The sequence below is a fragment of the Diachasma alloeum genome, unplaced genomic scaffold (genome assembly GCF_001412515.2).
Source record: "Diachasma alloeum isolate Michigan unplaced genomic scaffold, Dall2.0 Dall_scaffold_00206, whole genome shotgun sequence".
Classification (NCBI taxonomy): Eukaryota; Metazoa; Arthropoda; class Insecta; order Hymenoptera; family Braconidae; genus Diachasma; species Diachasma alloeum.
Window position 1 is genome coordinate 2,531,095 of NW_021680371.1, and position 26,464 is coordinate 2,557,558.

The 26,464-nt window shown below is 35.8% G+C and overlaps 2 protein-coding genes across 2 annotated transcripts; one reads left to right on the forward strand and one right to left on the reverse strand.

Annotated features, from left to right (window-relative positions):
* Positions 1-591: 591 nt before the first annotated feature.
* Positions 592-6,056, reverse strand: LOC107036150 (tRNA-dihydrouridine(20) synthase [NAD(P)+]-like). Its single transcript, XM_015253897.2, has 4 exons — positions 5,762-6,056; positions 3,641-4,102; positions 2,020-2,659; positions 592-800 (listed from the first exon to the last, which is right to left on the reverse strand). The coding sequence occupies exons 1-4, from the start codon at positions 5,931-5,933 to the stop codon at positions 692-694; spliced, it is 1,383 nt and encodes a 460-aa protein (XP_015109383.1). The 5' UTR covers positions 5,934-6,056; the 3' UTR covers positions 592-691.
* Positions 6,057-9,640: 3,584 nt separating this feature from the next.
* On the forward strand, positions 9,641-25,552 carry LOC107036131 (mothers against decapentaplegic homolog 3). Its single transcript, XM_015253872.1, has 5 exons — positions 9,641-10,059; positions 20,933-21,141; positions 22,018-22,444; positions 23,574-23,887; positions 24,575-25,552. The coding sequence occupies exons 1-5, from the start codon at positions 9,857-9,859 to the stop codon at positions 24,841-24,843; spliced, it is 1,422 nt and encodes a 473-aa protein (XP_015109358.1). The 5' UTR covers positions 9,641-9,856; the 3' UTR covers positions 24,844-25,552.
* The last annotated feature ends 912 nt before the right edge of the window (positions 25,553-26,464 follow it).

Sequence of the window (26,464 nt, forward strand, 5' to 3'; positions counted from 1 at the left end):
CGTCTGGCAACAGTTCGCTCAAGTCACTCATCGGACCGAATGTACGAGGTTATATGGAAATCATGTGCAGTGTTGCCGGATGATCATTAGAGATTACACAACGAGAGTCAAGTGTCAAATTCAATAAAATATTTTTCACAATATCCATTGCAAAAATTCCCGAAAAAAATGTATTTAACGATGAAAAGGTCAATAAAATATGGGGCTGGCAATATTTTCGCCAAAACTGAAATCTTGTTTGAAAAAAAATGCTAACTTGAACAAAGTACTTGGCTATCCTTACTAAAATTTCGATGGTGATAAAATGAAACCATTCACTCGTTTCGCTGTCCCAAATCAAACTGATAGTGGTAACAGCATTGATACCTTCCGTGACCACATGATCACTATCACCAACGATAGCGGCATCGATAAGATTTTGAGAAATTCTATTGAGACGACTGATCGTCCAGTTATCCCCATCAGATCAGAGATGGAACAATGAGGATTACATGGTGATTCACTTTAGCCAATCGACCGATGACCACAGCTCCCCAAGATAATAGTAAATATATTCCTACGAACTACTGACTGATTACGGTGTAATGAATCTGTGTTAACGGCAATAGCTTTATTTTGATAATTGCAGAGATCAGAGAGACAATCTCAACGTCAATATGTACAAGAGTGTAACAGCTGTGAATCGCCAGCATCATCTCATCAAGTGGCCTTTCTCGATGAGACTTCCCTCGTCGATGAGGCCGATGGACAGGAGGAAGACTAGAGCGGCTCCTTGCTCGGCCCACTTCTTGTTCTTCTCCCTGTGGAAAAGGAAACAAATGCGTGGGGTTGAAGCTAAACCATAGGTAAGAAACCGAAAGTTCGTACATGTCTGAATGAAAAATATGATAATGCATCTGCACTGTTGAAAAAATTTAACTGAATTTTCCGCAAAATAGATTGAATTCAATTTAAGGGGAAAGAGTCAATGGAACTTCAGGTTTCTATGGAAATTTAAGTAAAGTTCCAGTTTTTAGCCGCAGGAATTACGGAAATTCCGCAATCTACATGAATTTTCAGGTGAAAATGAATATTCACTGCCAAATTCCCTTGAGTTTTCAGGGAATTCGTTTAAAATTCGTGGAATTTCAGGAATTTTTGAAGGAGTTTCGTGAAGATTCAGAGGAATCTAGAATTCAAGGAGAGATTTTTCTGAATTTGCCTGATTTTTCATTAATAATTCTTGAATTTCCAGGAATTCTTCAAGTGCTAAATCCCGGAAATTTTTATCTTGTTTAAATTCCACTGAAATTCCAGGAAATCTAGTCATTGAAAAATTGAATATTTAATTGATGTTCTGTTCGAATGATCTAAAAATCAATAAAATACTTGATTTTTCAGTTCAATTATTCTGTAAAAATTGGGAAAAATCAAGAAAAATTCAGCAAAACATTGAAATTTCATGTCATTTTGTTTCTAAATATTAATGTTTCATTGAAAATTCAATCACGCTGTGAAATTTCTATATCAGTTCCGCTGAAAACTCATGATGTTCGGTTCAAATGATCTAGAAATCAATAAAATACTTGATTTTTCAGTTCAATTATTCTATAAAAATTCAGAATAATTGTGAAAATACAGCAAAACATTGAAGTTTCATGTGATTTTGTTTGTGAATATTCATGTTCTACTGAAAACTCATGATGTTCGGTTCGAATGATCTAAAAATCAATAAAACACTTGATTTTTCAGTTCAGTTATTTTGGAAAAATTGGGAAAAATTAAGAAAAATTCCGCAAAACATTGAAACTTTATCTCATTTTGTTTCTGAATATTCATGCTCCATTGACAATTCAATCAAGTCGTGAAATTTCCGTCCCACTCCCACTGAAAACTCATGAATTTCCTTAAATTCTATCTAAAACTTGAAATTGCATAACCATTTTTCCCCTAAATGCAATTCAATGTCACTCTCATGAGAACTCCTATCATATCTTGCACAAAATTTCTAAAAATTTCTAACAGCGCTTGTTTCCTCACCAAAAAGTAGAGCTATATTTCTGCCCATCAACAGTGACAATCGATCTGAACAGCTTATCCTCGCTCCACGTATCATAAACAGGCAGATCCTTCTTTTTATTGTCCCTAAGCCACTTTAACAGCCTCGTCTTGGGTAATTCAGCATCACTGGTGTAACCGTTCCTCAGAAATGCGCAACGCTTAAGCGTCACATCGTCGTCCCCCTCCTCGCGCTTACGCTTAAGACTGTTATCAGTGTTATCGCCATCTCTCAGGGGCTCGACCTGAAATCGCCCCTGAAGCCCCTTGCCCTGAAACTCTCTTGATTTTTCCCTGCAGTAGGCGTCCATGTCGAAGACAGTGCAAATCTGCTCGAGCGACTGGGCCGCGAGGAACTGCTTGCCCATGGGGCTCTCCTGAAGGTCCCTCAGGATATTCTGAACACAGTATTTCGTGTTGGAGGGGGAATTGTCGAAGTCAATGGCGTACTTCAGGTAGGACTTGATGACGTCCTCTATGGGGAGGAGTCCCTCCTTCCTGAAGATTGAGCAGTTCCACTCGGCGCTTCTCGCTATCATCACGCTACTGCAGCCGGTCTCTTTCTTAAACTTTGCGATGTCCGAGTGCTTTTCAATCTCCTTCGAACCGCCATTCGCAATTACTGGGGGGAGAAGAGGAGGTACAAAGCGTTTTTAAGTGAAAACAGAAAAATTGAGATTGAAAACTGACGAAAATGTTAATTAAGGATAATCGGGCGAGCTGGGAGGGTTGGAAAAAAAGCAGCCATTTTTTTCTTTTTTTTTACGTATTCTTTAAGTGATGGAAAAGGCGTGTGCAAAGTTTCAGAATGCTGGGGAGCGTGGTTAATTTATTATGAATCTTTGAACAAGTAGTCATTTAACCCGTGATCTTATGGAAATCACCGAAAAAACCTACAATTCTATTGAATTTCTATTGTATACTGTTCTATCATTTTTTGGCCAATTCTATTGAAATGTTCAATAGAAAATATTCAGTAGAAATGGTCAATAGAATTCAATTTTTTTATACAACTTATTCTATTTAGATATTTTCTATAAAATTTTCTCGGCTCAAATTTTCTGAGTTTTTTCGTTTGATTTTCTTGATGAGAAGAAAAAAAAATAGAATGAAGAAAACTTGGAAAATTTGAGCCGAGCAAATTCTATAGAAAATTTATGAAAACAATAAGTTACATAGAAAAATCGAATTCTGTTGACTTTTTCTACTGAATGTTTTCTATTGAACATGTCAATAGAATCAGCCAAAAACTAATAGAAAGTTTAATAGATATTCTATAGAATTTTCTAACGAATTCGATAGGTTTTTCTATTAAACTTTTCGTGCGTGGTAATAAATAAAATTGACGTTGGTAATGTGTGTTTGTGGAATTGTTTTTTACCTTCTTAAGGGGGAAATAATTCCGGGAATTTGTTTCCGGGGGATTTTTTCGGGGGGAAAAAATCCGGAAACCTTTGATTGTTTCCCTCATATAGACGTTCGGAAGGCAAAAGATAGCATAGAGCATTCTGCTTTTCATGTAATTTATACCTTGAAAACATCTAAGGTCTGACCAAGTAAAATGGCCCTGGGGCTAATACAGAAGTAGAAAAATCCATCATACCTGGGATGGAGAGGTGTTCGGAAATAGCTCGAATCATCTCGTTCCGATTCGAGTGCTGGGGCCTCTCCTTGACCGTGCGTCCATGCACAGCAATTGCGGAGATCCCCGTGGAGACCAGTGCATTGCACAGATCTAGGGTCTTCTCGAGGTCCTCGAAGACTCTGATCTTGCAGCTGACCGGGATGGTGACGCCTTTAACAAGGGTCTCCAGGATCGCCTTGGCTTTGTCCACTTGGGTGAGGAGGGCTGCGCCCATTCCTCCCATCAGGGAGAAGCTCTTCGGACAGCCCATGTTGATGTCGATGGCGGCAACGTCTTGCTCAACCAGTTTGGCGACCCTCAGGGCGCGGGTGGGGTCACTGGTGCCTAGTTGAAAGACCACCCGGGAGGACTCCCGGGGGGTTGTCCGGAAGATTATCGTACCGTCCGTGCGGTCGACGTAGTCGATTGTTCCGAGAACATCTGGGAAATGTTGGGGAAATGTTTGGAACCAATGCAAAATGGAGTAAACTCCTAGTGATACCGTCGAGACTAGACGAGAATTATTTTGGAAAGATCATCACGGTCTAAAAAAACATCGAAAGTTTAGAAATCGTCGCAATCTCAAAAGACATTAGATCGGTGCATCTCGTCATGAACTTGGAAGAATCCATCACCTCTGAGTTTCAGTATTTTCTGTTTTTCAAATGTTTGTCTCGATATCTGTCTCGTCTCGTGAAGTTAAAAATTGTGACGAGATGCACCGATCCAATGTCTTTCGAGATTGCGACGATTTCAAAACTTTCGATGTTTTTTCAGACCGTGACGATCTCTTCAAAATAATTCTCGACTAGTCTCGACGGCATCACTGTAAACTAACCGGCAGATGGACGTTTGTTTTGTTAGAAATTGAAAAAAAATAAAAGATATTCCATGTAAAAGATTTTCAGAAAAAGTCGAGTATCTCCGAACCTACTGATGCGATTGAACCCATCATCAATAGGAAATATTGTTATCATGTGAGAAAGATTCTGTCCAAATTTCAAGTTGATATCTCCATTTTTGCACAAGCTAGAGTGTTTACAAAGTTTTTCTACGAAAAAACGGAAAAACGGAGATATCTCGAAAACTTTGTAGGAACGGGTATATGTTTTAATTGATTTGGATAGAAGGCATCGCAACGAATCTTTTGAAAACAGAAAATCTAAATCGGTTCACTAGTTTTGGAAATATTTGCGGAAAACGATGACGTAGTCGCTGAAAAAAATCCCCGGTATTTTCAAATTCTTCAAATGGCAAAATTTTTTTCTGTCATATTTTTCATTTTTTCATGTGTGAAGTTTATCGTTATATCAAAACATATCTAAATTGCCTAATTGTTGATCATGAGAAAAAAACATAGTATTTCTAAATTTTTTTAACACACAAATTATTCTTCACATTCCAAATTTTAATTTTTTCATATTTATCATACGCACAAATGACCAATTCTTGCTTCTCAGATTTTCATACATAAATTCTAAACTCTACAAACTTGATGAAAACTCTTCGGTCTCCCAAATAATTCGAGAAAAATCTTTGAAGACCTACGGTTATCTGGAAAACTGGAATTTTCCGAAGAATTCAAGAAATTTTTTCAGTTTCCTGGGAAATTAATTCATAACCCTCCCCTCATTTTTCAACAATTACAGATTTTAATCAGATTATTTTAAAAAGTAAAAAAAGAATTAATCGAAAACTAAAAATTATTCATTGATGTTTCACTCTTCATTCTTTTCATTCTCTCAATTCTCTTCAAGTCATTATCAATATTTATAAAACATCTATGAGTATATGAAGTTTAATAAATTCGATTTCTTCATTTTCACAACAAAAAGATGAGCGCGCGCCCAGATCTAGTCGTGATTTATTCTCCATAATATCAATTCATTGCATCAGAAAATGTCATTCCATAACTCACAAAAACTTCACAAATTTCAAGATTGAATGCAATAATCGATAATTCCGTGATGAATTGTCCATACAATCAAAAGCCCTGTGATGAATTTTTCTGGTAATGAGTTTTTGTAATGAAATGTGCCGTAACTACCCACAACTGTGATCAAGAGAGGCAATACCTGCCAAATCAGTGAGTGGACTCACCATTTTCCCGCCGTATCGACCTCAGCATTTTGAAATCTACCAGCTCCTCCGTATACACAATATCGGCGCCGTAGTCGAGGGCGAGTAGCCGCATGGGGAGCGTTCCAATGCGCACCATAGGCGCCAAAATAACTTTGTTCTCGTAGCACAATTTCCCCCGCGACTCCGTCATGACGAGATGATAATCATGAATCCCTTCTCCCTTGACAATTCAAATAACGGGATTGATAATCGAGGCGGTTCTCCAGGAGCACATCGAAGACACATGTCACAGTGTCAACTGAGTCTCGCTGAAAATTCCTTCACCCACGGGATTTAGTTCTGAGAAATTCCGCGGACACGTGCGCAGGCTCGGGAGGCGTTGCGGGCAATTCAAACGCCCCTGAACCGCGGGTTCACTGAGAAATTAATAATTATCTGCAAATAGGGATATCTCCACCTTTTTCACGGAGAAAATCCAGAATTTTATCTTTTTGTTCATTTTATAATCTAATTTAATTTATTCAGACATGTGTGGCCTTGAAAATTGCAATAATAACGCAATGATGATTATGTATAGGAGAACAGCAATTAGTTACAGGGTTACGCTGTTAGAAATTTTTTGAAATTTAAGTAACAGATGGATTTCAGTAGTGAAGTGGTAGAACGGTTTAAGTCAATTTATCTCTCAGTGGAGTTTTTGAAGAATATATCTCCGAATCTAAAGGAGATAACGAAATTTTCGTAGTAACCTTTTTTCTAGAGCAATTTGAGTGCTACAAAAAAGGGCCTGACAAAAATTTAGCTATCTCCCTTAGATTCCGAGATATTCACTGAAAAACGGCCACTAGTCAAAATCGACTTGAACCGTTTTACCACTTCGCTACTGATTTGAATTTTCAATATTCTGAACTTGAATTCAATTTCAGATTAAATTTCGCATGGAATTCCTGAGAAATCATGATCTTGGAAATTCAATGAAATTAAGTTTTTCGTTATGAATGATAATTGGATTTTCAATGACAATTTGGATTTTCAAACCTATCGCGATAATTAAGTAACAGATTGAAAATTCAGAGGAAAAGTTGCCTGAATTTTCACGTTTTTCTGTCATTTTCATTGTCGCATGAACCTTAGAAATCAAAATCCATCGCATATTTAAGAACATTGACTAATTTATCAATAACAAGATCAATGAAAATTCCATGTAAATTATTTCTTGTTAAAAATTTCAAGATTTTTTCCTTCAAATTTCAAGAGTAATTCTCTAACAGTGTAGAGAAAAAATATATCAAACATCAAGATTTCCCAACTGCTATTTTAATTATACACTGTTGAAAATTGTAGTCTGAAATTTGCGTTACACTTTCTGGAAATTGTTATTGAATTCAATTACCGCGGAAATTTCAAGGAATTTCGTCATTGAAAATTCAAAATTTCGTGGGGGAATCAAAGAGAACTGTAAATTTTAGTTCTATTTTTCCCTAAAAATGAATGGAAAACCAGAAAACTCCGGACAGTTACACTGAATGCGATTTAGGGGGAAAAAATCATAAATTCCAAATTTCAAATTCCAAATTCATATAAATACTGAATTAATTAAATTACTGAATTACTGAATTTACTGAATTTTCAGTGAAACCTGAAATTTAATGTTTTTTTCTCCTAAATTGCATTCAGTGTCACTATCCTGAAAATTAGTAGTCAACTGTCCATGAAATTTAATTTTTTTTTCAAACAATGTACCCTCCCCCCTCCCCCAAATGGGACGAGGAGTCCTTTTTGTTTGTTCTTTTATATAAAAAAAATAAAAAAAATCTGTGCAAAAACTATGGAAAAATGTTTCTATAGAAAAAATTTATTTAAACAATTTCCGATGTTGCACTTCGCACTTCGACGTAATTTGACATTAATCATCAAATAAAGGATTTAAAAAATTGGGTAATAGCCCGATATTCTCAAGAAAAGGAGTTTGATTGAAAAAATTCCTTCAAAGAATTCAGATTCAAATAAATATTGCTGCTATCTATGAAAGATGAGAGTTTCGTGAAGTTGTTTTATATCAACGCTTGTTTTTATTGTCTCAAAAATACAGATTATCATATCATCGTAACTTCTGCGCCAGCTGGGCCAATTGAGTAAGTTTACATAACAAAGACACAATGCCATATTAAGCAAACATTGAAGATATCGACGTTTGTTTTCATTGTGTCAAAAATACATATTATCAAATGATCATAACTTCCATGCCACCTGAGCCCTCGAAGTTTACATAACAAAGACAATGGCATATTAAGCAAATACTAAAGTCACAATCACAATTTTTGTCAGTCAGTAGATTATTCGCTCATTATCCTTCTCATGATCTCTACAACAAAAAGCAGAAATCGAACGAAACTGCCTAACCGCTAATTTCAATTCGGATTGGTGAATGAGTCACGTGAAGTTAGTCGCTGAAAAACAGTCGGTATTTTCAATTTCTTTAAACTTTTAGAAAAATTCTAGTGTTAGCACGGGAAAAGAGGCGCAAAGTGACAGCCAGGAAAAAATTCCAGTGCTGGCACTAGAAATTTTATTGGGGAAAACGTGAATTTTTTCCTGTATTTCTGTGAAAATTTCACAGCAATCCCCAGAAATTTTACCAGAAATACCAAGAAATTTTACCTTAACAGTACTAGAATTTTTCACATCCGGTGAATTGTAATTTTTCCCAGTATTCGTACTAGAATTTTTCTAGAAAATTTCTCTGTGTATTCTTTGCGTCATAATTGTCAATTTTCTCATAGTATTTATTATTCGCAACATTGATGAGTTCTTCCTTGGGTTTTTATTCATCATGAAATTTCATGAATATCATCAATTTAATTTTTTTCTATTTTTCTTTTTTCGCGGATTGCATAAATTGCATTCTCTTCATTTTTCTGACGCGCATACAGCGTCCAAATTCTACAAAACCAAAAAAAAACCCTAGTTTCTCAGAAAATTGCAAGAAAATGTCTATTTTTTTTCTTTTTCTTCTCTTATTTTCTTAATAATTCAAGAAAATTGTCGACTTTTCTTCAAAATTGATTCATAACATTTCCCTCATCTTTCAAAAATTATGGGTATTGATTGGCTCACCCTGAAAACTGAAAAAGAATCGATCAAATATTCAAAATTATCCATTAACTTTCCACTCATCATTCATCTTTATTATTCCACTTTTTCCATTTTTATAACGCATCCCTGACTGTAAGAAATTTAACTCATTTGAAATTGGAATGACGAAATGGGCAAAAATGATAACTCATCTGTCTTTATCTTCCCCCATTCATTCAATTAATTTTTCTAAAAAGAATTTCAACGAAAAAATTTTAAATTAAATTTTTTTAAAACAGATTTTTAACGAAATTTATTGCAAGAAAAATACCCAAAAATAACTTTCTTACATTAAGCCATCGCCCGAGGGTCTTCAGCCAAGTATTTACATATGGACATAAGATTTTCGATTTACATATGACCCTAAGTTTTTCGATTTACACACGGACCCAAATTTTCCGCACTCACCCAATTTTTCCCGAAAAAACTAATTATTTCTCATCAATCAATACCACCCATAAAAAATCCTTCTCCCCTTTTCATGACCACCGAAAACAATTTCGGAACCCGCTCCCAAGTATCTAAGACCTCCCCCTCGGAAACAAAACGCCCGAGAAACTAGGGGGAGTTGGAATAAAGCCCCGACCTGACAAAACCCCATGAAAGAAGTTTTTGAGAGCCCCTCCAAAAAAAGCTATAGAACCCGTAGCCAACGGTTGTCGCGGCTGTTCCGAGGTCCCCCGAACGCTTCCGAGATAGTCCGAGGTCTCAGCCTCGGGGTAAAATGGCGGCTTTGGCAAAGTTTTCGCCGACAGAGTGAAGTGATCTCCGTTGTATTTATATTTACCCTCGTCCCCCTGTATCTAACTAAAATAAATACCCAAACAATCGATGGACAGCTGTATTCGGGACAATTTGTGATAATAGTCGTGTGAACAGTGGTGAAACATACTCAACATTGTAAACAACAACGAAATTGGCAAGTTAGTGGTGTCATTAGTAATAAGGGCGGCCCGATGCACGTTTCAACGATTCCAAATGATGACTTCGATGCTGCCCAGCTTTAATCCGCCAATAGTTAAGCGGCTGCTGGGCTGGAAGAAGGCCGAGGGCGAGGACAAATGGAGTGAAAAAGCGGTCAAGAGCCTTGTCAAAAAGCTGAAGAAGTCAACCGGCCTCGAGGAATTGGAGAAGGCCATCACTACACAGAGCTGCAACACCAAGTGCATTACAATACCAAGGTAACAAATTCAATCGCCAATAACTCAAGAACGGCTGAGTGAATTTCCGCGATTTTTCCTTCAATCTGGAGGTATTTTTTTGAGGTTTGAAATGAGCCTTGACTCGTCGAAATCGCATCGTTGGTTAGCCAGATATTTCGAGTTTTAGCAGGTCAACTTTACGGAGTGAAATTTTCTCCCTAATTTCGCGAATTAAGTTCGATCCTCGATATCTTCGGATCCGCTGAGTGAATTTCGGGGATTTTTTTTTCATTTTGAAGAGCTTTCTTTAATCTAAAAAGTGAGACGTGACTCGACCCAATCGGTTCGTTCGCTCGGGTGATATTCACGATTGGAGAGGATTGGTTTTGTTTCACTCGTTTCGTCAGACAGATAGTGTCATCATGTCATCGTGGGGTCGTTAACATCGGGCCTTTGATATCGGGGAAGTTATCCGGGGGTGAGGACACATGACTTCGATGTCATTGCTTCATCAAGGATATCATCGATATCCACGCAACACATGATCATTTTTGGCTCTGGGTTTTACTGGGTTTTGTTGAGTGCTAGTTATTTATCGATTGCGGGGGGAATTTTCGAGGAATAACATTTGGATGGGTTTCATGCAGAATCTCTTTGTTGGGGAATGGGGGTGATGAGGTATATGGTGGGGTACATGCGCAGATGACGGCCGCGCGCAACCGAGGAACACTTGCCAAACTTCGATTAGAGATGATCATGAGTGTTGGGGGATGGGTTCTGACGTGTGATCGAGGGGGATGTTGGGGCAGGGGAGATGCTGGCAGTGTTTGGGTTTGTTTGGGTTCATGTTGGGGAGGTCAAGGGATGAATGATGGAGGAATGATAATGGGGAGTGATTTTTTGGGATTTTATCTCTGAGAATTTGGGAATTTTTGTTTTCTTCGTTTTCTTTAATTGCTTTATTGAATCTTCGGAACATGTTTCAATGTCTTTTGGTGTCACTGGGTGATCTGGTTTGGGTGAGCCAGGGCGAATTTTAAAGCTCAGAGAGGGGCCTTGAAAATGAAATAAAAATCGCGGTATTTCACTCTGACAATTTTGGGATATTGGAGATCAAAGTTAATTGAGAAATTGGTATTCTGAAAATTGAGCTTCTGGGTAATTTGTCAATGTTCAGTAGCACGATGGTGCGATTAAGACGAGTCAGATGTCATTTTAAAGCTTGGAAATGTGTCCTGGAAATGAAAAAAAAATCGTGAAATTTCACTCTGCCAATTCTGAGATATTGATATTCAAAGTTGGTTTAGAATAGAAATAAAACAGTTAAAATAGAGGAAATTGAGCTTCTAGGTAATTTTTCAATGTTTGGCAGCACGATGGTGTGATTTAAACGAGTCAGAGGTCATTTTAAAGCTGGGAAAATTGACCTTAAAATAAAAAAAAATTGTGAAATTTCACTCTGCCAATCCTGAGATATTGATGTTCAAAGTTGATTCAGAATAAAATTAAAATAGTTAAAATAGAGAAAAATGAAATTTCTATGTAGAAATTTTCATTTAATTTTAAGGTACTTTCTATGTGCCTTAAAAATGAAATGACAATCTTGAAATTTCACTCTGCCAATCCTGAAATATTAATGATTAAATTTCATTCAAGAAATTAGCAAAATTGTAATTCAACAAATTAAGTTTCTGGGTGAAATTTCCCATATCTCCTACCCCAATAGTGTGATTTGAATGAATTAGATCTCATTTGAAAACTTGAAAAAGTGGCTTGGCAATAAAAAAAAAGTGAATTATTTTCATATCGCCAATTCTGAAACAATCATAATTAAAAACATTAAGTTTCTGTATCAAATTTCCAATATCTTCTGACCCAGTGACGCTATTCAAGTCAGATCTAATTTTAAAACTTAATTAGCTTGCAAATGAAGAAAATCGTGAAATTTCCATCCACCAATCCTTAAGATCTTGACGATCCAAGATCTTAACGATTAAAGTTGATTCGTCATTAAAAAAATTGTTATTCTCAAAAATATGCTTCTGAGTAAAATTTTCTGTATCTTCTAACGCAACCGTGCAATTTGGACGATTCAACTCTCATTTGAAAACTCGAAAATGAAAAAAAAATCTTCAAATTTCACTCTGAAAATCCTAACATAAATCCTAACATCGTGATCAAACTTCATTCAAGAAATTGGAAAAATTTTAATTCAAACAATTGAGCTTCTAGGTGAAATTTCCCATATCTCCTACCCCCATAGTGTGCAAAATAAACTTACAAAAAATACCTTAACACTTTTAAAAAAAGTGAAATTCAGTAGCGAAATTGTAAAACGGTACAAGTCAATTTTGACTATTGAACAGTTTTCAATGAGTATCTTGGAATCTAAGGGAGATAGCAAAATTTTTGTTAAAACCTTTTTTATAGAGCCGATTGAGAGCTATAACAAATGTGATTACGAAAATTTCGCTATCTCCCTTAGATTCGGAAATATTCCTCAAAAACTCAACTGGGAGATAAGTCAACTTAAACCGCTTTACCACTTCGCTACTGAATTTCATGCAGTCCATCCTGAGAAATTAATGATCAAAGTTGATTCAAGAGGTTAAAGTAGCTCTGCCCTTACAGTAAATTCAGAGATCATTATAAACTGCAAAAAAATTGCAGAAAACTCGATTAAATTCGGAATTCTAATTTTTTTCTCAATTTAATTATCGTTTTGGTTTTTCAAAGAAGAAATGTTTAAAAATCAGGATTTAACCCAGTGTCTTATGTGGAAATCAACATTTCCATTGTAATCAAAGATTAAAATCTGATTTTGTTGTCATTGGATGTGAAAAAATCAAGAACTTTTTTGACACCTCATAAAAAATAATCCACCGTTTTGCAAATAATTTTTATTATTTATTTATAAAAGGGAAATGTTTGAAAAAATACCAGTATTTTGCGAAATTTAATTTAGATAATACTGACTGGGTATGAATTTTTTCAAATTTTTTCAATGCAATTTAGTTGAAAAATAAAAAATCTGAAAATATCCGAAAGTACAGCGCAGCCCGGCCGAAGGTTAGAGCTACTTTAAAACAGTTGTAATTGACAAAAAAAATAAGCGTCTATAAAATTTTCAATACCTCCCGTCCCGATGACACTATTCGAACGAGTGAGACCCCATTTTGAAGCGTGAAAAAATTCCTCGAAACTGCAGTAAAAATCGCGAAAATTCCCCGCGCCGATCTCGAGTTATTCACAATTCGCACAGCGTTCATTGTGCAAAGTATGTGAGTTTAAATTCCCCAGTTAACCGTACAGAATCTGAGGATTGCAGGCATCGGTAATGACACGTACAAACCATAGTATTAAATCTGGTTTGAAGGGAATACATGGAAGAGGCAGGCATACGCGTCAGTTGAGAATGAAAAAACAAAAAAAAAAACAAAAATATAACTCGACGATGCGATAATTATGGCTTTTAGATTTTATGGCCGTTGAATATACGTTTAAATATGTCGAGTGACTTCTGGATATTTTCCATTCAGATTTTGTCTGATTTATCGCCTCCTTCGGGCGGATTCATCTTCTAGAAATTATTTACGTTATTAAATGTATTATTCTTACTCCGTCTATGCCCCAGACATTCCGTCTGCACTCGTCTCTCCCGCCGTTTTAACGGTTAACTTTGATTTCTTGCGCATGTTGCGTAGTAGTGAGACAAGTAGATAGAGAATATCCCATTATTGTCTTTTGGAGAAATATGTGGGATAAATGGGAAAGATTTGATGACGTGATGAAGTGAGAAAAAGCCATTTCGTCTCGGGGTAGATCAGGTTCTTAGGAATATCTCGGGATTGAGAGGAGATGAGAAAGTTTTTATTGAAACCCTTTTCGTTGCCCAAGTGCACTGACAAAAGCAAAATTTTTTGAGAAGTACGTTTTTACTTATGTCAACTCTCGCTTGAAAATTTTCAAGAGCAAAATATCCTGCACTAAGAGAAGAAAACTTTCGTCAATAAATTTTTTACTTGTCCTAGAGACGAGGACAATTTCTTGATGACAAGAGAGGGATTTCTCAAACCAAGTAAAATTAAATTAATTCAATCAATAGTTTAATTCAAAAACCACTTGAATTGATTTGAGAACTCGTTTTTTTTATATTAACCAATTGCCCTCATCTTTTGAAAAAAAAATGAGCTCTGCCGAAAAACTATACCACATGAGAATATTTGATGGAGCGGGACCGATTTACTTGAGGGAAATTAACCAGCTTGATAGAAGGAAATTTAATATCTTTCACCAAGATTAAATTTGATTAAAATTTAATTATGATCATGAGACATATTCCTAGAAGAATTCGAACTGTTGGCAGAAAAAACTGCGATCTATTGTATGACAATTTTTTATCTCAGAACTCGATAGGTTTGCACCATAGAAAAAATACATTGACGAAGAAAGAATGGTTTTTCCCCGAAAAAAATTGTCGCCGTAAAATTATTTAGGTTTGCCAATAACTCAGTTTTCGGGAAGAAAATTTCTCATGTTCGACGCGAAGAGAGCGATTTGAAAAATCACGGGGAATAGAATACTTCCGGCTGAGATAAAGATAACGACGCATCAGGATCCACCGGGGGATGACCTACCTCAACGAGTCCCGCGTTCAACCTCTCGACTAGTGGAATTTCCACAGTGACGAGCAATACTCGTTTGATCACTCCTCGTTGAATTCATCATGAATAAATCCATCATTTGAATTTCCCCATCACATTTACGATCACGGGGTCCCAACAGTGATGTTTCTTAAATTTTTTTTTTGTTCTTTTATTCATTTAATACATTTGAAATTTGAATGAAGAAGAGGAAGTTTCTTCTCACAAGTGAAAGAGGTGATAGATCAGCGCTCGTGCGACCTAGTGATAAAAAATTATTGGGAAATGATAATTTCAAAGAGCTCGGGTGACCTCGAATAACGTCACAACTCGGGCCCATCACCGCTATCTTTCGTCGAATTTGCGTCTTGGGAAATAAAATCAGTTGGGTCGAGAGAGATGATATTATGAGGTTTTGGTATCAATTAGAGCGTTATTTGATACAATGTCATGAATAAATTGGGAGAAAAGTAAATAATGATGATTATACTCACGGTATTCTCAACACTGACGTCAAATACTAGCGCTAAGGGATGCCCTTTTTCCTGTTAGATTCAATATTCCTGTTTTCGATTAGTTGTTTATAATCATTCTCATTGCAAAAAGCAATAGGACCGATGAGAATCACATGTCCCAATTTATCAGATGTTCAATTTTCATATTACAATAAATGATTCGCTCATGTTCTAATTCCTTAGCTCACTGAATAAGATTTTAATCGTAATTACAATTCAATTTCTTCTAGAACACACTTTAGAGTGTGAACTTCTGGAACTCAATGTTTCTTGATACTCTGGTAAAAGTGCGTGCTCACACTGTTATCAATTTTTAGTTAGTTCACACGGTAATTCAATTAATCTGTTGTTCATCTCATCAATATAATTCCGTGCTTAGAATATTGTCATCTCGTGTTTTCAGCATCAAATTAAAAATTAAAACTTCATTTGGAATATTGAGTCACAGCTTCTTTTTATTCATATCAGAAATTTTGTATTTGGATATTAATATTATTTGTTCAAAGTGAAAAAATCGATCATCATTTTCACTATATTGCATTCAGATTCTCCTATCCTTAACGTCAAAAATGTGAGATAATCTCATAATTCTAGCTATTAATTCTAATCGACTTTGTTCGAAGAAAACCTTAGTAAACGCAATATTAAGAAAGTAGAATTATTCTAGTCTCCTCTGACCTAAATGATTTGGACAGTTATGATTGGTTCACTCATGTTTCATAAAATGGTATTCAATTCTCTTCTGTTCGTTAAGCGGGCTTCATGAAAATTCGACGCAAGACGATTCTACTCATGAGAACCGCCTTACTTTCTCCATTCGTTCGAGGAATTGCTCATGCTTTTTTAAAAAGATTTTCGCTATTTTTTCGCTAGTGAAATGCTTTTCTACTTTTGTAGTCCAACATCAGAACTTTCATTTGAGCCCCATTTGACCTTATGTTTCCGGACATTTTCCAATCATTTTATTATTTAAACTTTGCACGGAGAAAAAACGTAAACGGAGAAAAAAAACGTAATTTTTATTGAATATTTCTCTTCATGTACGGAATCGACTCCAAAAATTTAAGTGACGGTATCGCAATTTGTCACAGGAGCTTCAGATAAGAATTACGGAACGCTCTGGAAAAATTCCGTGACAGTTCCGTAAAATTTCCTACAACCACATTTCGCTCCGGAATTACGAAAAAAAAAACATAATTCTTATTAAATATTTCTCGTGTACGGAATCGACTCGAGAAATTTAAGTGACGGTATCGTAATTTGTCACAGGAGATTCAGATAAGAATTACGGAAGGCTCTGGAAAAATTCCGTGACAGTTCCGTAAAATTTCCTACAACCACATTTCGCTCCGGAATTACGAAACAAAACGTAATTTCTATTGAATATTTCTCTCCGTGCATTATTAATATTCGAGCACTGAAGGTAATACCGTGAATATTATTGCACCTACAAAAATGTGATGCATTATTTCTTCGTAGCAAAAAATCATCAGAAATATTCCCACTTAATAATCCATAATTTCATGTTTCATCCCACGAGTTTCATTTCCCCAGCAGACAGTAATCGATTATGTTCTGTCGCGGCGTGCACCTCCTCCCGACAATAACGATTAATTGATATACAGTACAGAATGTTTGCATGTGTGGCATTTGCATGCTCATGGGGTGAGAGTTTATGGATGCATTTGTATGGTATTTATTAATTTTTTTATTTCGCCGTCTGTTTCAATATTCTCGGTGCAATTTTCGAGGTGTCGTGTGGAAATAGCATTCGAGTTGTACCGAGAAGGCGCGTGTAACGGCGCCCGTTACACTGTCCTCTCGCCCTCCTCTCGTCTCTGGGGGCCCTTGTACCCCCGGAGGTACTGAACGTGCCTGGGACACGGGTTTGGGTTCTCGTATTTATCGAGCACGAGATAACTGACCTACCGCGATTTTTAAACCGGTTTTTCGTACGGCTGGTGCTCATACTGGTGACAAAGGTTGAGGAGAGATGAATTGAGGGGTTTTCTTTTGTGAATTTCATTAACAATATTAATTTTTACATCGTTTTTTCTTTTTTTTATTGTTAATTCATGAAATGATTGCCAGGTTTTTCACCAATCTGTCGAGCTGATATCGGTGCAATCATCAATTTTAAATTAACTTGAATCTTGGGTTAGTTAATTGGTAAATGTTACTCAACCATTTTCAAATTATTAAGTCAATCATCAAGTACTTGATTCAATTAGAAATTTAAATTGTCAATTATTTTATTATTTTTCAAATTTCAATTAAGATCGGTATACTTTAATTGTTGACGAAGGGTGAGGAGAGATAAGATAAACTGAGGATTTTTCTTTTGTGAATTTGATAAACAATATTAATTTTTACATAGTTTTTTTTTCTTTGTAAATTTATGAGTTGGTTGAGAGGTTTTTTTTAAAAATTTCTCGAGCTGATATCGGTGCAATCATCAATTTTAAATTAACTTGGATTTTGGATTAGTTAATTGATAAATATTACCCAACAATTTTTGAAATTATTAAATCAATCATTAATTAAATATTCCGAATTGATTGTAAGATTGACGATTATATGGGTAATCGAAAAAATCATTTTATGGAATTTATAATTATTTGCTCAATTGTCAATTTCTCAATTCACGGGCAATTAAAATTTAAATTATCAGTTATTTGATTATTTTTCAAATTTCAATTAAGATCAGTAAACCTTAATTATTGACAAACGGTGAGGAGAGATAAGATGAGTCGAGGGTTTTTCTTTTGTGAATTTGATAAACAATATTAATTTTTACATCATCTTTTCTGTTTTATTGTAAATTTATAAGTTGATTGATAGGTTTTTTACCAATTTCTGCGAATTCTACTTAAAATTTAAAATTTCATAACCATTTTTTCCCTAAATCCAGTTCAATGTCACTCTCATGAGATTTCTGATGAATTCTGATTTTCAAAAAATACAAAATTTTTGCAAATTTTCAAATAAATCAAAATAACGATTATTGCTATCGCCTTCGTCTCCGAACTCGGTCAAAACGACATTCAAACCAATTTTTTAAGCCATCATTTAATCAATTCAGAACATTTTTTTTTAGTTATCGTGGGACAACCGATCTTCGAAAAAATTAGAAAATCAGAAAACCAATCGATGAATAAAATTTTAATGAATGGCGATTGGTAGACCTCAACAATACCTACATTGTAAAAAAAAAGATTCAATTCCATCCATTCATTAGCGAACAATTGAAGAAAAACTTTGTTACATACGAGATCTAAAAACTGAGTCGATATAACACAAAAAATCCAAAACTTAAATTTAAACGACTACAAACCTTCCATTCGGAAGCAAAAAAATTGAATTTATCAAACGAATAGTTCATCAATTTTCTTCCATCCAATTTCTCTTCACTCAGCAATCTCCCGTCAATTCCAAAATAATAATAACAAAATTATCGACAATTTCACAATCGCCAACTCGACCTTATCACTCCTCCCCCTCTCTGCCCCCTTCTGAGGCTCCCGCGTTTTCCTCAAAAACTAAGATCGCAATAGAAAAAAAACCTCCGCAAAGGTATTATATAACAGATATCGCATACTATCATGCGATTGCAATTGAAAGAGTATAACTCGGCTGGTTTAGCCTATGGTTTCACTCATTGTGGCACCGAGTGGCCGATGTACACGGATAGACTCCAGTCCTCGTGAATTAATGGAAACGTTATATTAGTGGTTAACAACATGGAATTGAGGAAATCGAACCACAGTGCTACCCATACAGAGTAACAATTTCCTCGAGTCTTGTGTCTCGATTATAAAGTGACTGTGGATTCTCCTTGATGTGTTTTTTTTTCTATTTTTTTTTTATTCAGGAGTGAGAGAACTCTGGACTGAGAAGACTCTCACTTTTATTCATTTCAATTCTCCGGGTTGTGCTCGTACAATGTTGTGAAAGAAATCTGTTGATGGATCATTAGAGTTGAATTACAGTGGTGTGATACATCAATTGATTGTTGTGGGGGAATATAAGAAAATAGTTTTTGATGAGGTGTGAGTCATCTTGGTGGGGAGTAAATAATAATATCCCGTTGACGACAGTAAGTGGAGAATATTGTGATTTGAGAGAGGAATATTGGATGTGGGAAGAATTGCGCTTTTTGGGGTGAGGAAACTGGGGATATCTCTTGAGGCAGGGGGGCAGGGGGAAAACTTCATAAGGATTTTTTGTGGGGAATTTTGGGGGCTACAAAAAAGTCCTCTGGGGTTTTTTGATGCGATTAATGGTTTTTGAGATTTTTTGAGTTTTGTGGGGAAAGAATGGGAGGAAGAATTTTTAAATTCTTGATATTACTGTTGCGCAATCTTCGTTCTTCTTGAGAGCTGTTGGTTGTTGTGGGAATTTTTTTTTGATGATGAAATACTTTGATATACTTTTTCGGGTCGGGAATTTCCGGAGATGATTAAAGACTTGATAAAAGAGGAAAAACAAAAGCTATTGGTTTCTTTAAAAAGATCGTTTTTGTGGTTCTAGAAAACGTTTGATATCTTTTGAACTTGCGGGTTTAGAGGAAAACTTCACAGGAACTTTTTGTGGAGAATTTTATGGGCTACAAAACAGGTCCTTTGGTGTTTTTGAATTCGGATAACAGTTGTTGAGATTTTTCGAGTTTTGTAGGGAAAGAATCGAATGAAGAATTTCCAGATATTACTTTTACGCGATCTTCGTTATTCTTGAGAACCGTTCGTTCAAGGAGAAGATGTTAGAAGATTTTTTTGGATGACTAAATACTTTGATATACTTTTTCGGGTCGGGAATTTCCGGAGATGATTAAAGACTTGATAAAAGAGTAAAAACAAAAGCTATTGTTTTCTTTAAAAAGATCGTTTTTGTGGCTTCAGAAAATGTTTGATATCTTTTGAATTTGCAGGTTTAGAGGAAAACTTCACAGGAACTTTTTGTGGAGAATTTTATGGGCTACAAAAAAGGTTCTCTGGTATTTTTTAATTCGGATAACAATTGATGAGATTTTTCGAGTTTTGTAGGGAAAGAATTGAATGAAGAATTTTCAGATATTACTTTTGCGCGATCTTCGTTATTCTTGAGAACTGTTGAAGACGTTTGTTCACGGGGAAGATGTTATGGGATTTTTTTTTTGGATGACGAAATACTTTGATATACTTTTTTGGATCTGAAATTTCCGGAAATGATTAAAGACTTGGCAAAAGTGGAAAAACAACAACTATCGGCCTTTAAAAAAAATAGTTTTCATATCTTCAGAAAACATTTGATATCTTTTAAACTTGTGGATGTAGACGAAAACTTCACGGGAACTTTTTGTGGAGAATTTTATGGGCTACAAAAAAGCTTCCTAGACATTCTTTGATAAATCGACTAGTTTTCGAGATTTTTCGAGTTTTGTGAGGAAGGAATCGAGAGGATGTTCAACTCTTCACATGAAATTTGTCAAATCTCTGTTCATCTCGAAAATCGTTAGTTCTAAAGGAAAAAAATGTAATGGAATATTGGTTGATATGATTTCCAACATTTCCTCCTCTCATTCTTTCACCGGAGCTCTTTATTTCCCTCTTCACACATCGGTAGAATTCTTCAGGAATAAAAAATTTCATATCAGTGAAATCTTAAACGAGATAAACATCATTCATTCGTTGATAAACACGAGTTCCTCCGAGATAAGCGGAGGAAGTTGAGTATCTACTGGAGCTCGAAGGGCTAATTCTCGATTTGTTCTTTCAGGCCTAGTCCCGGTGGTGTTGGTGACAACGGTGTGCAGGGTGTGAGGGGCAAGGGATTGCCCCACGTTATTTACTGTCGTCTCTGGCGCTGGCCAGATCTGCAGTCTCACCACGAGCTGCGGGCTATCGAGCACTGCGAGTACTCGTTCACACAGAAGAGAGACGAGGTCTGCGTTAATCCTTATCATTATCAGAGAATTCAAACACCAGGTGAGAAAGTGGGAAAATTGATTTAAGAATAGATCAGTTTTTTGATAATATCTCCAAATCTAAAGGAGATGGCGAAATTTTCGTTCATAACTTTTTTGTGGCTCTCACTTTTCTCCACAAAAAAGATATTATCAAAAATTTTTCCACCTCTAGGCGATCTGGAGATATTCACAAAAAACAAAATTACAATTTCTTAGTGAAATCGAACGACATGAATTAAAGATCAGTTTTTCCCAGGGAATTCTTTGAAAAATCAGTTCCTCCTAGATGATTCTTTGTCCTCTAATCTTGACAGAATCACTCCACATTTTATTTCTCACAAACAAAAACAAGTGGGAAATTGCTCTTGTATTACACTTACTATAGTTATTTTTGTTAATAAATTAGCATTATGCTTACGATTTGGTTATTTTGCACATTATTTCATTTTATTAAATTGAATAAGATTTCTTTTCAACTAATTTTGTCATATTTTCAACTTAGTTGAATGTTATCGTCATCATTATTCTCATTATCCCTTTCTTCTGTACAACCGATTGTCTTTTTTACAGTTCTATCTCTCCCCTCAGCTCTTCGCTATAATGTTAATAGAAAAATTTTATTTATACATACTTGAATGATTTTGAAACATGACATTTGAAGAAACCATCAGAATGCTCACTTTCAGGGAAATTCATGAAAAATTCAAAAACTAATCGTTAAATCAATTTTTAATTAATGACGATTGATAGAGCTCAACAGTACCTCCACTTGAAAAAAAAGATTCAGTTCCATCCATTCATAAGCGAAAAATTGAAGAAAAACGTTGTTACACACGTGCAATTAGCAAAAAATCCGTTGATTAATCCTCCACGTCTTGACCATGTTTTCCTCAAGTATTGCCGGCGATTCTCGTGCCCCGTCACAATCTATCGGGTGACGAGTCAGTGCTCTACAACACATCGTTGGAGGAGTTGAGTGTCAGTGTACCGGAGAACACGAGTTTCCACGCAACGCTGAATCACCGCCACAATAATCAGCAGAGTATACCACAGTCACCTCAGCAACAGCAGCCAAATAATCTTTATCAGGGTATGCAGAGTATGCAAGCAACGAGTCCAGCCAGTGTAGGGAGTCTGGGTAGTGTGCAGGGTTCACCGCATCCAGCACCAGGCTCCATGGATCCACCAGCTGACACACCACCACCTGGTTACATCAGTGAGGATGGGGACAATATGGATCATAATGACAATATGTCGTTATCACGATTGTCACCTAGTCCTGTTGATGCTCAGCCAGTCATGTATTGTGAACCTGCTTTCTGGTGAGTTTTGGGAGAGCATTTTTATCGTAATAAATGTCTGTTTTCATTTATTTCTAATAATAGATATTTCTCGGTCATTTGTTTAAATTAAATCCCGAGAATCATCTCGGGGGAGAGACGATTATTTAACGTATACATTTATTTTGTAACTATAGCACAGTCTCGCACGCATTATTCCCTTCGTATCCGTTCGATTTGCAGCTGTCCTCTCACTTTTTAATTATTTCTCAGACTATTTGTCTCACAGCTCTCACGCCTTTCGCACAGCAAAACAAAATGATTGTTCTTAGAGTAAGAGATAATGATTTTGATGAGGTGGATGGATAGTGTAGCTTTAATTACACAATTTCACAGTCTGTTTTTTGAGAATATATCGAAACTTAATTCAAGGAATTAATCGATTTTATTCGATTATTTGGTTAATTAAATTTTGACGTCTAATGAACACTTGTCATACACATGGTCTCATCGAGTACAAAGTGGACGATTCAATCTGAATGAATCAGTGGATGTTTCGTAAGATCAAGGAGAGATCGTAACAATTGCAATATTTCATTTTTTATGTATTTATATATAAGGTTTACATATTTATGGATATATCTTCATTCTTCTTGTTATGTTTGAAAATGTTGCCCTACTTCAACGAAATTTTGGCGAGTACTTGAAGCATGGGGGATGAATACAGTGGGCAAGGGGTGAAACAGTTCAAGTTGAGGGTTTCATACAGAAAATCGAACTGAAGGCTTTATTTCGCGAATATCTCTGGAAGGAGTGGATTTAGGAGGTAATGTCTCTAGACCTTTTTCGCAGGTCATGAGATTCTCTACAAAAAATGTCTTCTGACATTTTCCTCTGAATCCACTCGTTATCGAGATTATTGCGGATTTATCCGGGCATAATATCTAAACCTGAACAATCTTACTCTTTTGGTTTATCTTACTTCGCCAATATCTCTGCAACGAATGGGTGTAGAGAAAAATTTCTCCAGGCCTTTTTTGCAGGTCTTGAAATTCTCCACAAAAAATGTCTTCTCACATTTTTCCCTGCATCCACTCGGTAACGAGATTCTTACTCGTTTGTACTTGAAATGCATTTTGAATTAATACATCTTTGGATGAATAATTTCCAGGTGTTCAATAAGTTATTACGAACTGAACACGAGGGTGGGCGAGACATTTCACGCCTCCCAGCCAAGCATAACGGTGGATGGTTTTACGGATCCAAGTAATTCCGAGCGCTTTTGTCTCGGCCTACTGTCAAACGTTAATCGAAACACCGTGGTAGAGCAGACAAGACGGCACATCGGTAAAGGTGTAAGACTGTACTACATCGGTGGTGAAGTTTTTGCCGAGTGCCAGTCAGACTCCAGCATCTTCGTACAGAGTCCAAACTGTAATCAGCGTTACGGTTGGCATCCCGCTACTGTTTGTAAAATACCACCAGGTGAGTTAATTCAGTGTTTCAGGTAATTGCCTTAGAATTCTATGGGATGGATAAACAACAATTAGAATATTGGATTGAGAAAATGCAGGGGCTCTGTTTGCTCCAATCTGAATTATCGGTTTTATGAGAAATTTAAAGGAAAGTTTCTGCAAATCCTCGAAAATTTCTAAACTAGAAAAATAATTTTTTGATATTTCGTTGTAAAATTACTCTTGGATTACTCTCTAATCTGACTAATGAGGAAGATTTTCTTATATTGTAATGTTTTCGGAAAAATGAAGCAGAATGTCTGCAATTGTTGTAGATCATTTTCTGAGCTATCAAGATCCCTTCATATTTTGTCATAAAATCCCTCCAACCAAAGAATTAATGATTAAACTTTGAAATCAAGTAGAATATATCCTTTGTTAATTATAAAATAATCTCAATAATGCACAGTTCAAGGAATTATTTAAACAAATTAAATGTCTGCAATATTCGTTTATTTATGAGAAATTTAAAGGAAAATTCCTGGAAATTCTCTGAGCAATTTCCAAATTATAAAAACAATCTTTGGATATTTCGTCATTAAATCCCTCTTCATCACGATAATGACAGAATTAATAATTCAATTTTGAAATCAAGTCGAATATATTCTTCATTAATTATAAAATAAAAATTTTTTAACAAAAAATGTCTTCTCCCCAGGCTGCAACCTCAAGATCTTCAACAACCAAGAGTTCGCTGCCCTCCTCTCCCAGTCAGTCTCCCAGGGTTTCGAGGCTGTCTACCAGCTCACCAGAATGTGCACCATCAGGATGAGTTTTGTGAAGGGCTGGGGTGCCGAGTACCGCCGCCAAACAGTCACCTCGACCCCCTGTTGGATCGAGTTGCATTTAAATGGTCCCCTCCAGTGGCTCGATCGTGTTCTCACGCAAATGGGCTCACCACGTCTCCCCTGCTCCTCAATGTCCTAATTGGGGGAAATTAAATTTCCCAGTCCCAAAAGAGAAGATAATGCGAATGAAAGTCAGCATTTTCGAATGCCTGGAGCCACACGACGAGTGGTTCGCAATTATCAAAAAAAAAAAAAACAAATAATCTCAGTTTTTCTCACAATGTGCAGCAGAGAATTTTCATTTTCCATCGGAAACTTGAGAAAAGCAAGACATTTATGTACATAAAACACATCAAACTCATATATGCTTGTGTATATATGTTCAATACTGGGGGATTTCACGGATGAAACTCAGTCTTTTACATATTTTTATCGACGAGACGTATCATATACGCCCGAATTAACAGAACAGGTGCATAAAGGATTATTTAATCTACTTGTGAGGAGTCTTGAGTTCTCACATGTTTTATTATACATATAATATATGTATTGTGTGTCACCCAGGAAAATACTACATTCAGAACCTCTGTGTATTCAGTATAGTCGATGGGTAATGTTAATCATTGTAGGATCGTTTTTTTTTATTGAGGAAATGAGACTCGTTACAGTGAATCGTGTAAATACAGCTCACTTTTTTAATTTTCTGACAATTGCACGTCGATGGGGGGGAGGATGAGGGAGATATTGAGGGAGGGGTTTTTCGATGGGAAAGATTCTTAGGAGAGAAGTGATAAGTCTGCTCTGCTTGATGGAGTTGGGAGGATTATACGTATTGATGGTGTCTTGGTCTTAGAGTGGATTTTGGGGGGGCGGGAGGGGATTCGGCGATGTGGGGAAGTGGTGGAGTTTTTTGGGGAGTCATTTCGGATTCAAAGGAGTTTCGGAGATTTTTGGGAGGATTTTTTGGGACTGAATGAGTTTTTTCGGTCTTTGATTGGGAAATATTTATGGTAAAGTAAATGTGAAATTAGTTTTTTGGGAATTAAATTTTTAGGTTTTGTTGATGATTATTTATGAGGATTAAAGGAGATGGAGACAGTTTTATGAGGCTTTTTCTGTACAGAATATCAAGGTTTATTAGAAATGTTTAAGTGAGGATTGCGATATTTATGAAAAACTAAACTTAAAAATTAGTTTTTAGATTTTAGAATTTTTTTTATTTCAAAATGTATTGGAGTCGAAGGGAAATAGGAAAATTTTTATGGGGATTTTTTTTCGGAGAAATAAGGATTACAACAAAGGTTTCATTGAAAATTTTGGTATCTTTGCTAGATTGACAGATATTCGTCGAAAATTGACTTTCAAATTCATTTTTTTTTGTGATTTCTACTTTGAGATTTTACTAGTGAAAATTTCCAAACCTTGAGGAATGTAAGGAAATTATTATAAGGCATTCTCTGTGCAGAAAAGCGTTATAAGATTTTAGAAAAAAGTATTTAAATGAGAATTTGTTATTTACGAAAAACTAAACTTAAAAATGACTTTGTAGTTGAATTTTCATTTCTCTTAGATATTTTTAATTTCAAAATGTGTTGGCATTGAAGGGAAGTAGGAAAATTTTCATGGGGATTTTTTTTTAAAGAGAAATAAGCACTACAAAAAAAAGTTTTACTACAATTTTTGCTGTCTTCCCCAAATTGAAAGATATTCATTGAAAATTTAATTTGCAAATCATTTTTTGGTGAACTCTACATTGAGAT

Excerpts from the sequence above, each read along its gene's own strand:
- LOC107036150 (XM_015253897.2), bottom strand. The coding sequence starts at position 5,933 with ATGACGGAGTCGCGGGGGAAATTGTGCTACGAGAACAAAGTTATTTTG. Across the intron at positions 4,103-5,761 it reads GTCGATACGGCGGGAAAATG|ATGTTCTCGGAACAATCGAC; the intron begins GTGAGTCCACTC and ends AACATTTCCCAG. Across the intron at positions 801-2,019 it reads AAATATAGCTCTACTTTTTG|GGAGAAGAACAAGAAGTGGG; the intron begins GTGAGGAAACAA and ends CCTTTTCCACAG.
- LOC107036131 (XM_015253872.1), top strand. The coding sequence starts at position 9,857 with ATGATGACTTCGATGCTGCCCAGCTTTAATCCGCCAATAGTTAAGCGG. Across the intron at positions 10,060-20,932 it reads AAGTGCATTACAATACCAAG|GCCTAGTCCCGGTGGTGTTG; the intron begins GTAACAAATTCA and ends TTGTTCTTTCAG. Across the intron at positions 21,142-22,017 it reads TCAGAGAATTCAAACACCAG|TATTGCCGGCGATTCTCGTG; the intron begins GTGAGAAAGTGG and ends GTTTTCCTCAAG.